Below are 12,053 nucleotides of genomic sequence, written 5' to 3' on the forward strand. Positions count from 1 at the left end.
AACCTGCCAATTTAAGTTTTCAAAGAATACAGAAAAATAAAACAGATACAACAAAAGAGAAAAATTTCCCTCAGATCTGGCCACAGCACAGAAACTGAGGGTGTGATATCAGGACCTAACAGAAAAAGACTGCCCTGAGGTTATTTTTGTCCGTTTCAGAAGACTCAAATCTGACCTAAAGAGAAGTCCAGCTTTCCCACATGATGCTGATAAAGCCAATTTTTACTATGTTTACATTACTGATTTCATTCCCTAAAGCATCTTTTCCTGCTAATTTACACCATTACAATTTACATTATTTGTTAATCCCAAAATTTTTGTCATACAGTTTATGCTGAAAGACTGTATAAGGAATATCTTGTATTTAATCTTTCATACATGTCCAAAGTTACAAAAGAAGACAAGTATGTATGAAAGCTATTACACTTTATATTGTCATATATAATTTTCCAGGAACTATAATATTCTATTGCTAGATTATAAAAGTTTTTTGTGTATCAAAATAAATTCACAATTCTTATCTCAGAAAAATGGGTTTCTTCAAAGGCTCTGCCATGAGTTTGTCTCATATTTCGTGCAGCTGTTTTTTGCTCAATTATAGATTAATACCATTCAGTTCCAGTGTTTGAGTATGTTGGAGATAGTTTCTCTGCTACTATTGTTTAGCTAGATACTTCTTTGCTCTTCACCATGGCTTTGAAAATAGAAGTGCTACATGACAATAGGCCACCATTTCCTGAAATATTGAATGATCCTAAGCATTCATGAAACACACCAACATTTAAAACTATTAATTTGTGGTTTCTTTTCATAGTAATGATATGGGAAGTCTGAAAATAATCCATTATTTATTTGTTTTACTTGGTAATTAAGCAACCACCAAAGTCTAATCTCATTTCTAAAGAAAATTTTAGGGATTATTTGAAAACCTATGATGTAAAAATAATTCACTTACAATTTCTAAATATTCCATGTTTTTTTACTTAATAATGCTACACATACATTTGCAGCATGAAACAGACCCAAACCAGTTTATACTACAATGGATAACAGATAAAATATTAACTGTAGTGAGGCAGTGCTTGTATTTCTGTCCTGTCTAATCCCTATATTAATTATTCAACCTTTTTAAATACTGTTATTTTATGGAATACTGGAAAAGGGATTTTAAAACAACAATTATTATCTATTTACTTTAAAATATTCTCACAAACATTTAATTTTTAATATTTAAATATTTATAATGTTGTCCAGCTATTAAAAACTATAAAATAGTCCCATCTGCAACACCTCAATGTAGAAGTAAACAAAATTTCACAAAATCTTCCTAGATTTTCTCAAATGGCAGATACATAAAAGAGGATGACCTGTTATTTCTTGTAGTAACATAAATTTAAAAGAATTACTCAGCTAAAAACTGATAAATACAAATGTATTTAAAAATTAATTTGTCTATTTCTATCACTAAAAATGTGGTATATTCAGTTCTATTCCAGTCAGAAAGGAGGTGTCCTTCTATCTTGCACTGTAAGGAAGAGTACCATTTTGGGGGACAGTGGGGAAAGGGCACTGGGTGATGACATCCCATAGTCTTTTGTTCCTCATATTCCATGTAAGAATTAGAATTAGATCTTCAAAATGCCTGGCAGAATCAGATGCAAATATCACTTAGATTTAAGAATGTCTTTACGAATTTTGATGGGATGAGGCATGGATATCTCCACTACATCTAGTTAGTTGAGTCTGAGAAGCACAGAAGCAGATATTTAGGCATCAAAACCTTTTAGTAGTAAAATATTTTAGTGTTAGTAAGTACTGTTATCAAGTACAATATCAAGTAATTAACTCCAGCATAAGCAGATCAATAAAGTGAAACAATACAGTACCCATCTTATACATTTCATGGTATTTTAGCCGTTTTACTTTGAAAAAAGCTTTACAAGTTCTGAGAAGTGCCCATTAGCAGCTGGAGCACAAAAGGAATGCTATTCATGATGCCATTCAATTGCACCTATGAATTACCTCAAATGAATGTGATTTGTGCCTTTCAAGATTGCTCCATGAAGAAAACTAAAACAAGGGCAGTGGGAATGCTCAGGAGAAGATTCAGTTCAAAAGCCAAACTCCTGGATCTAATGTAAAATGCTAATGTAATTGCACCTACCATGTCAACAGAAATTCACAAGACTTAAACACATGTAAAAATAAATAGAGTATCAGCCATAGCTGGCTGTCTAAGTGGAGAGTGGAATTTGTGAGGTGGAAGAAGTCAAGTTAAGGTAATACATTTGATCTAGTAAAGAGATGAACAAGCAAGTTAAGCATACATTCTTGAAATATTCAAAGAATTCATGAAATAACTTAAACTGAACTTTCCTTTGACCTGACTACTAGAAATCATCATTCTCGTAAGTATTTCTAAAAATTCTCTGAAAAAGGAAAATTCTTTACAATTTTTTGATTCTAGTAAATAATTCCATGTTATGTCATAGCCCTGAATGCACTGTTCTAATGCAAATACTCAGTTTACCTCACTGGACTTTCTCTCAACTTCCAATTCATAAATTTCAAAACTTAAATTGCAGAACAGTTGCTAATCCAAAATACTTTGATCCATTTATGCATCTCTTTTCAGTGCCTACATTGCTACTAGAAAGGACTTAACAGTTAAAAAAAAAAAAAACAACAGAAATAGCAATGCCTTAAGACATGACTAGCCCTTGATACCCTTTCCATTTTACTCTATGACCATTGCCCAATTTCTGATATGTCTAATGAACACATCCTCTCAGGGATCAAAATGAAGGCAACTTAGATGACATAATTATCCTATACTCTGGATTGGCAGTGAGATGGTGGTGGGGAATCCCACAAAATAAACCCAAACTAAAACAAAAGGAGAAAAAAAAACAATCCCCCCTACAACCACCACCACAGAGCACATATTCATTGAGTGTTTGCGGCATTCAAATGCTATTTAGTGAACTAACATAAATTACCTTTGTAGGGCAAGAGAGAAATAGATTCAATACCTAGGCATACAATCACAAAGTTGATTATATGGAGATGCTGTTGTGAATGTTCACCCTTTCTGTACCCTTCTACCTATTCATATTCAATTAATTTTATTCTTGCAGAACTATAGCTTCTAAGAATAAATGTAACTCATGAATAAAAGAAGACATAGCATATAAGAATAGACAATAATCCTCTGCCTTCTGCAAACTAAAACTATTACAAGTAAAACTAATTTTATGAGGAAAGAATCATATAAATAAAAGAATCGACAACTTGAGCTCTGCAAGTTGGAGTTCAGATCTAAAGCTCATCCTTTTCTACTAAAATATGGTTCTAGCTTTTCTGTATTAGAAAATTATTAAACTTGTTTATACTAATGTCCTGGCTTGTAAAATAAGCATGTATACTATTTTTGCCATCTGTTGGGGGTTAGGCAGTTTTTCTTATCTCTTTCAAGAACAATGACACTGCCAGGAAGATAATCTCCTGCTAACGGGCTATTGAATTACTCACTGTGGCTGGTAAGATTAGTTACATCATCCCATTGGGAGATGCTCCACCCAGAGGGAGGAGCCAAGCATCCCTGCCACCATAAAACAAGCATTTCTGAGACCACAGACAGCCTTCTTCGCTGGATTTCCCAGAGGAATCAGGAACCAAGGCCCAGCTGCTCCTTCGCCGCATTTCCAGAAAGGATCTACACCCTTCTGCAGATCGCCGCTCCAGGAAGAGCAGCCACCATCTGGCTGGACTACTATCAACACCCTGACTTCTCAGGGTGTCAGGTTTTTCTCACTCTGCCAGTGGTTTTTTGCTTGTGCTAAATTACATTGTTATTTAGTTTTTTTCTTCCTAGTAAAAAACTGTTATTCCCATTCCCATATCTTTGCCTGAGAGCCCTTTTAATTCTGAAATTGTGATAATTCGGAAGGAGGGGGTTTACCTTTTCATTTCACAGGAGGCTTTTGCCTTCCTTCACAGACTCCTGTCTTTTCAAACCAAGACAACTAATCATTCTCTTTCCCCTTTCAATAGCCAGAATGTGGAAATCCTAGGTCTTAATTATTACCATGCAGCAAAGTACTACGATCTTCCTATCTTAGACCACTAGATATTAATATCAGGAGTGCACAACTGCACTTGTATCACTATGGAGCTTTACTTTAAACTACAGGTGTATTATGGACAAAAAGGAAAAAAAAAAACAACAACAAAAAACCCACCTCCAACAACAACCCAGCAAGTCACCATTGCGCAGGTTTATTCCCAATATGCTCATTCACTCCATCTGCCTATTCTTAGCAACATCAGCTCCATTTCTAATAGACACAGTCACTGGTTTAACTTTTGCCTCTCTCATCTTCTGATGAATAATCATACTTTCTATTATTTGGTTTTGGTACTAGACAGCAACCATGCAATTAATAAAGTTCTTGTAAGAAAGACATACTTCTATGTTAAAAGTAATATACAAAAAACCCCAAACCTAAATCTTTAAAAATACAGAAATGCATGTGTGTGTATATATATGTATATATATATATATATGTTGTACTTCAGCTTTTTTTGATTTTGATGTTCATGCTCTGAACTCTGAAACTGTATGTTCTTCCAGAGGTATCAAATAGCAGCAGATTGTATATATAGTGCATTATGCACTTTAAGACCATAAAGAATAACATTATTAGGTTTTTCTTGGTCCTGGCTCAAAACTTAGCAGTAATTCAAGTTGTTCACTTGCAGTGGTTTTTTTTAATGTTATGATAGGCATTCATTTTCAAAAGAATGTAGGAAGTATTCATTTTTTTTACTCATTCATCTTTAAATAACCACATAATTATTTCATTTTAATAGTTGTCCATATTAAATAAGAGAGAATAAGAGTGAAGTTAAATGTCAAAACTCAATCACTGTAACAACACATCAAACAAAATGCACGCAGTTTCATGTAACATAATGTAACATAACACCTTTAAGAGAACTTTTTTTTTTTTTTTATAATTAAGCTTATATTTTTCTTCTTTTTAAAACTGACAGGACTGGAAATAGAATGCATCCACTCACTCATATGAAAGAAAAACATTCCACAATATTGGTCTAATTTTTGGTACACCATTACATTTGCTTCCAATGATGCCATTACCTTTGTAGTTAATCTTGAAACCAATTGAGCCCACACTTTCATCCGTTTGAAGGTGCAACCACATCTGATTGCTCATGCTCACAATTAAGTCTGGTACAAAGCTCCCAGTTAACCTATAGATAGAAGAAAATTTCTGTAAAGCCATAAAGCATTAAGTAAGGAGATTTTTTTTCTTTTTGTAAGAAATCTAAATAACTGCCAAGCATTTTTTTTAATATTTACTTTTAAATTCATTGCATTCAGCTCACAGTAAATTAGTTATTTACTGTCTGGCCTGCCAAGACACCTCTCACATTTCCAATGACTGGAAATTTTATGGTAGTCTATAAACATGTGCAACTACTACTTATGTTGTATTGAAATATTTCATCTCACTTTCAGTTGCTGCTCCAGAAAGAAATACAACTTCTCTAATTCTTAACCTAATATGACAATTCATGTACCTGTGCCTCAGGTACATGAAGGCATATCAATGGCATTAGAAGCCCATAATGAGGCATTGGAGTGATTCTTTGATTTTTCCAGTATGCAACTACCCACTTTGAAATACATGCCTTCCACATTTAAAAGAAAGTTGTAATTTTTAAGTAACAACATATTATGAAGGCTCATGTGTTCCCTGCACTCTCTCACTTTGTCTCATCGCCTTTTCTACAACAAAGGAAGAACAGCCTAAAAAGAATCAGCTGTTGTATATTCCTTCATCAAGAAAACTAACAAATGTCACAACTTTAAAACCTTCTACTCTTACAGGGTACTGATTAATAGAAAGAAGTAAACTTGATTTTCTTTCTCTTCTTTTTTTTTTTTAAATTTCAATATTGTTTGCAAAAAATTTGCAAATCAATGCAATTCTAAATGTTAATTCTATTTGCTGACTGAACAGTGTGATAGCAATAAAGAAATGTTGTGAAAGCTGCAGTTTTATGTTATAATGCATTTTCTTCCCAAAATTTTGTCTCAAATTTGGTTATAGTTTATTATCTGACATCAAATGCTGAAAAGTTTCCAGATATTTTTCATTCTTGTAAAGTGAATCACAAGCATGATACTGTATAGCAGTGAAAACTGTTCATTTTTTGAAGTTCTAACCATTCTTTAAAGCTAGCTGAAACTTAAAATGGACTATTTTAAATGCATTTCACAGTTAATTTTAGTTCTTCCCTCTGGTCTTTTTTAGCTTCCTTCTGTATTAAACAGTGTGCTGTGGGAAAAAAACCCACGTCTGTTTCCCACATCTGTGTTCACAGATGGAGCTACTAGAAAGACTCTTGCCAGAACTGAACAAGTAAATGCCTGGCCAAAAGAACATATTAACTGCTCATTCCTGCACTAAGGGAAAATGTCTTCAGTGAGTTCAGTCTATGCCAAATTAGTAGATTAACAGGATGTTTCTGAGAAACCACACTGATGTAATGGCTAACAGACTTTTGCAATTGTCACTGGTGACTGACAGTATGTATTTTGAATATTAAGGATATTGAGAATATTAATCTCTCTGCTGTGTCTGACAGAATAATTTCTGTGATAAACCTTCATCAAAATGTTCAGCATTTCCATTTTCTGAAATTAATTATAAATCCTTTTTTTTTTTCATCCATAGTTTTACAAGAAATACTTTCCAACTAAGTAGTACAGGAGGAAAAAACCATTTGAAAATACATTTATGAAAAAAAAAAAAATAAATCAAGAGAACAAAAAATCACTTGTTGATCTAAGTCCTTTTTTAAGTCCCTGGAAAACATTTAGGAATGGGCCACAGAGCAATAAGATCCAGAAAAACCATTATTATATGAAGGAAGCTATTTAAGAAAATAATGAAAGTTTGCAGTGGAGAATTATCCTTTCTGTCCTTCTGGGGGTTTATGTAGATTCCTCTACCCTGGAAGCAGTACCCAGATTCCTCTCCTGGAAGTACATGTTCACTTTTAAGAGCTGAATAGTGAACACTGACAGCAGTAGAAATGGAAGTATATGATTATGATGTCTCCCTTTTTATTAAACAGCTTAACAGTTACAACACTCAGCAGGGTGATTTCCACTTCTTCTTCTACAACTCCAGAACTACTCCTCCCACATCCTAGTGACATATATTCTCCCCCTGAGAGAGTACACTGATGACTGGGTTTGAGAACATTCAGAAGATTGTGACACTCCATTTGCTGAAGAGAACCTGCAACACGAGATTGGACACATGCACACCCAACACAGCAAGCATACTGAAAGATTGAATTTCACGTTTTGTGTGCTGGATTTCCAAAAACCATGTTACAGGAACCAGTGGCTAGATGGACATTGTATTAAAAGCCACCTGCAGCAATTGTCAGACCAAACTGCTGAAAGCAATCTTCCAAATGTCCTGAAAAAGTACTGTGACTGATGTACGGCATCACCATTTATTTACCTTCTTCCCTTCTATGCCTTGTTAATAACACTGCTCCACCTTGCATTTTAGTTTCATAGGAAAGCTTTCATATCAGTCATCTTTTCAAACAGACTAAAAATATTAAAGCAATTGGGTTTAAGTTCACTTGGGTGCCAGGCTCACCATGCCAGAGCAGACTGTCACATTGCTGGGTGCAGGGATGTACAGGCTCAGAATCACAGGCACCCAGGGAAACTTAATGGCAAGTACTGAAAAGGCCTTGGAGTCTAGCTCCTTCTGTGATTAACATCAGCAGAATAGGAATAATCAGGACTACAATTATCAATTTAGGAAGCCTAATTCTATTGAAATGCTATTTAACTTCCGTTTTTGCTTCTCAACCTTCCTATCAAGCAGTGCCCAGTAAAACTAGCAGATTAAACACTTGGATAAGTTTCTTGATTAACCCTGACAAATTGGAAGATAAATGTTTTCAGATTATTAACACATAAATGAGACATATTTAAACCAATGTTCTTTAAGAATTTTCCAGGGGAAAGATAATTATTTCAAAATTTAAAACCCAAAAATTAAATGATACAACAGCTGATTTATTTGCTATGCATCGTATCTCAGACAAAGTCTGCATGGCTCACAGGAGAAAAGATGTACATGATTTTTACAGTACTTAATTATCTTCCATCTTCTGTGTAATTTTTTATGCATTTTAACCCTAATAACTTCACCATTGATACTTATGATCACAGAATGATTCTATGGATAAACAAAAAAAAATACTTGTGGCTTATTTTATAATGTTACTTAATATTAAATTCCCATAAATTAATGGGGTATTTTTTTGCTTTTCCAGGATCTTCATAGTAATAATTCTTTAAAATTATTTACCTATCTAGTTACAGTTAATGTATGTTAACATTCCACAATTCTAATTAACTTTTCTAATTAAAAAAAAAAATACTCAGGATTCTTTATATTTGTGACAATTTTAATTGTGTAATTCCATCATTTCTCCCAACCTAAGACACATCATCAGAAATACTTTTATGAAATACAAACATCTTAAATGAAATACCATCTGGGCAGACTATTCTACCATGTTACTCAAAATTTAAAATATTATTGCACTTTGCCTTAATGCATTACTGTAATTTAGCAACAATACTTTAGTTGAACTTTAATAACAACTTATGAATTGGGGCTTAATAAGGGTTCTTTCCACATGAGAGAATATTCCATATAGCTTAGGAATTTAAGAATAGCTGAAACTGAATTCTAGCATTGTCAGCAATATTTTTTTTTTAATGATTAGTACTGCTTACAAAGTAGAAATTACAGTACTACCACATGTCTCAAAGTTATTAGTGGTAGCAATTAACTTATCTGCAATCCATTAATCAATTGCTATCCTAAAACAATTGCACCATAAATACCTGGCCAAATACTGGTCTTTTCATGAATAATAATCCTGGAATCAGATACTTAGGTTGGAAAAGACCTGTAAGATCATCAAGTACAATGGTTAAACCAACACTGCCAAGTCCACCCTTAAACCATGTCCTCAAATATCACATCTACACATCTGAACACCTCCAGGGATGCTGACTCCAACACCACCTTGGATAGTCTCTTCCAGTACTTGATATTGGAACAATGTCCAATCCTTCTGACAAAAAAAAAAACAAAACTGAAGTGAGTGTTTCCCCTGATAATTGAGAGGGAAGAACTGGTGACAACAGATATGGAGGGCACTGAGGTACTTCAGAGAGCTCTTTGCCTCAGTCTTCACTGGCTGTCAGGTTTCCCATTTCTCTCAAGTCCTCTATCCTCTACATGGGATTTGGGGGAGAGAGGTCACTCGCACTGTAAGCACAGAGCAAGTTCAAGACCACTTGATGAAACTGAAAAGTCATAAGTATATGAGGCCTGATGACACACATCCCAGGATCACAAGGAAACTAGCTGATGTTGTTGCCAGGTCACTTTCCATTGCTGGAAAAGTCATGGCAGTCACGTGGTTACAGGAGGAGGAAAACATCACTCCTGAGAGAAAGGAAGATCCAGGCAACTACAGATACATGGTAGGATGGAGGAGAACATCACTCCTGAGGGAAAGAAAGATCAAGAACTACAGACCCATGAGCTTCAGCTCCAGCAGATGGACACTCCTGTCTAGCTTGGTGTCATCTGCAAATTGACTGAGGACACACTCAAACCCCTTATCCAGACCATTAACAAAGATATTAAATAAAATAGAACAAAACTGAAAGGATAGAATGATTAAAAAACCAATTAAAAATAGAAGGCCAGATAATCTATCCTCTGGAAGATAAATCTAAAGGGGAATTCATTAGAAAAATCTGTAAATCTTAGTAAAAATGTATGTTCTGTTTGAAGTTTTGCAATTTACTAATATGAATGAGGTAAAATTAGGACATAAAAAGAGGCAAAGTTTGGGTTTAGTGTACTCAAATGAAACTAATTCTTGATAACATTCTTACGGTGAAAAATGGGAAACTAAAATATGGAAATTTTTTTAATACATTTCCAATAAATAAACTGAAGGGAACATCATTCTAAATAATCCTGATTTTGTTATTCTTTTGTTTTATGATTAAATATATTTTTTTTCCTAACCTTGTATCACATTCTTATCTGTGTTTCAATTATTAACTCATTTGAACTAATTATAACATTAGGTATTTGTTGAAATATCAGTTTATTTAAAATTAACAGCTAAATAGTATTTGACCTTAAAAAAGAATATTTTCTAAATAGCAGATAATCCCTTACAGGCAAATTATAGTTTTTAAGCATTAGATCACTTTTTTTTTTTTTAAGTAAAATTGAGTCAGATTTGAAAAAGTAAATGCAGTTTACTTCAAAAGACATTAATTTCTCCTACATTACTGATTTATTCAGACTAGAACTAGAGTTATATAAAATGATTCATTATAAGGCCTAATTACAGTGTTCTGCATATTTGCAAGTTACTGTGGAACAAACAGAATCACTGACTTATAACACTGTCTTGAAAATTTTATAAACTAATAAAACTCTGGATTTGTCTTCTTGAGACAATTGTTAGTATTATTGCCACAAGCTAAGTATTTGAGAAATATGTATTTTAAGTTAATCTGTGATTGTTAAGAATATTATATAGCTATATATCTGGGCTCACACATCCTAGAAAAATTATGAATGATAAAAATCTATTCAATTCTCAATGCTGGTTTGCAAAATGTGGTTTAGGTAACGCCCTATTCAGCCTTTCTCTGTGGTAATTTTCTTCACTATGTTAACTTGCTCTTCTGAGTTATCTATAATAGTCTATAAGCAAATTAAGGTCAAGACACTACAGTACATCTTTTGTCATGCTAACCTTGCTAGGGGACTGTAAAATTTGTGCACAAGCTGTCCATATATCTATTTTCAATTATAGATATATGTTCTTATACACTTTTAATTTGAGAACATAGAAAATGGAGCAAAATAGTTCTAAAAATTTACATATCTAAATGTAAGTGTCCACACCATGCCTTTCAAACTTCTAATTTGAGTTCATCTTTTTCTTTTGTCATGTCTAGGTCATCACTTTTTGACTTCAGAACAGTAAACATATAGCAATATATTTAAACAGTCACCTTTAGTAATTTTAGAAGCTCACTTAGTTTTTGTTCAGATTTATCTGATTGGAAAAATTATTTAGTCTCATCAAAACACATTAACGACATTCTTCAATGGACACAAACTGTAAATGCAAAAGACTTACACTTGAAGTACAGTTTTAGGATCACCCACTTCTCCTCCATCACCAATTGTCAGTGTGTCATAGCCAATCTCCAGATCAAATTCTTCAAAATTTATCTGAATAACCTACAAAATAAAATAAGTAAGTATATTTTAGAAATAAATAAAGGTACTTGAGAGATGAGTCTTTAAATTAAGCTTTTCAGCAGGGTAAATAAAAGTAATCTTCCAATTAATAATTGTGTGTAAGTTTACCATATTTACAATAAATTAGTGCAATTAACCCCAAGGTTTTGATTCATGAAATGTGTATTATAATAACCCTTTAGGTATCATCACTCTTCTGACCTCCTCAAAGCACCATGATTTCACTTATTTATGCAGTTGTTACATGTTTATTACAGTTGTGGGTAATCACATTACATTTTGATTAGTATATACTCAAAGGGCAAAATAACTAATTGGATTATGTGCAGTACCACTGTCTTCAAATACCAACTAAATAATTGTACATCATTGAGTAAATGCAGTGAAGGTTAAGAATATAATTTACACCTCATGTATAATCTGGCTCAAGTAGGATAAACAGACATGACAGGTAAAAGTAATTCTCTTAATTAATGAAATTGAGCAAAATACAACTATCAGAATCATGGCCATTTTTAACTTCCTGTAAATTTAATTGCTCTATGCATATTTCTGTTAAAGGATAAATATATCAGCACAATTTTAAGAAAATAATAAGAAAATAAAATAAAA

General features: G+C 33.2%; 1 protein-coding gene across 4 annotated transcripts in view; it reads right to left on the reverse strand.

Annotated features, from left to right (window-relative positions):
- CSMD3 (CUB and Sushi multiple domains 3) overlaps positions 1 to 12,053 on the reverse strand; it is a 589,442-nt gene that overhangs the window by 296,351 nt on the left and 281,038 nt on the right. For all 4 annotated transcript variants that reach the window (XM_064395032.1, XM_064395025.1, XM_064395049.1 and 1 more), the window contains 2 exons: positions 11,317 to 11,420; positions 5,162 to 5,274 (listed from right to left, as the gene is read on the reverse strand). In XM_064395032.1, coding sequence (XP_064251102.1) covers positions 5,162 to 5,274; positions 11,317 to 11,420 — 217 coding nt within the window. The remainder of the gene's footprint in view (positions 1 to 5,161; positions 5,275 to 11,316; positions 11,421 to 12,053) is intronic.

The sequence above is a fragment of the Passer domesticus genome, chromosome 1, assembly GCF_036417665.1.
Source record: "Passer domesticus isolate bPasDom1 chromosome 1, bPasDom1.hap1, whole genome shotgun sequence".
In the NCBI taxonomy this organism is placed as follows: domain Eukaryota; kingdom Metazoa; phylum Chordata; class Aves; order Passeriformes; family Passeridae; genus Passer; species Passer domesticus.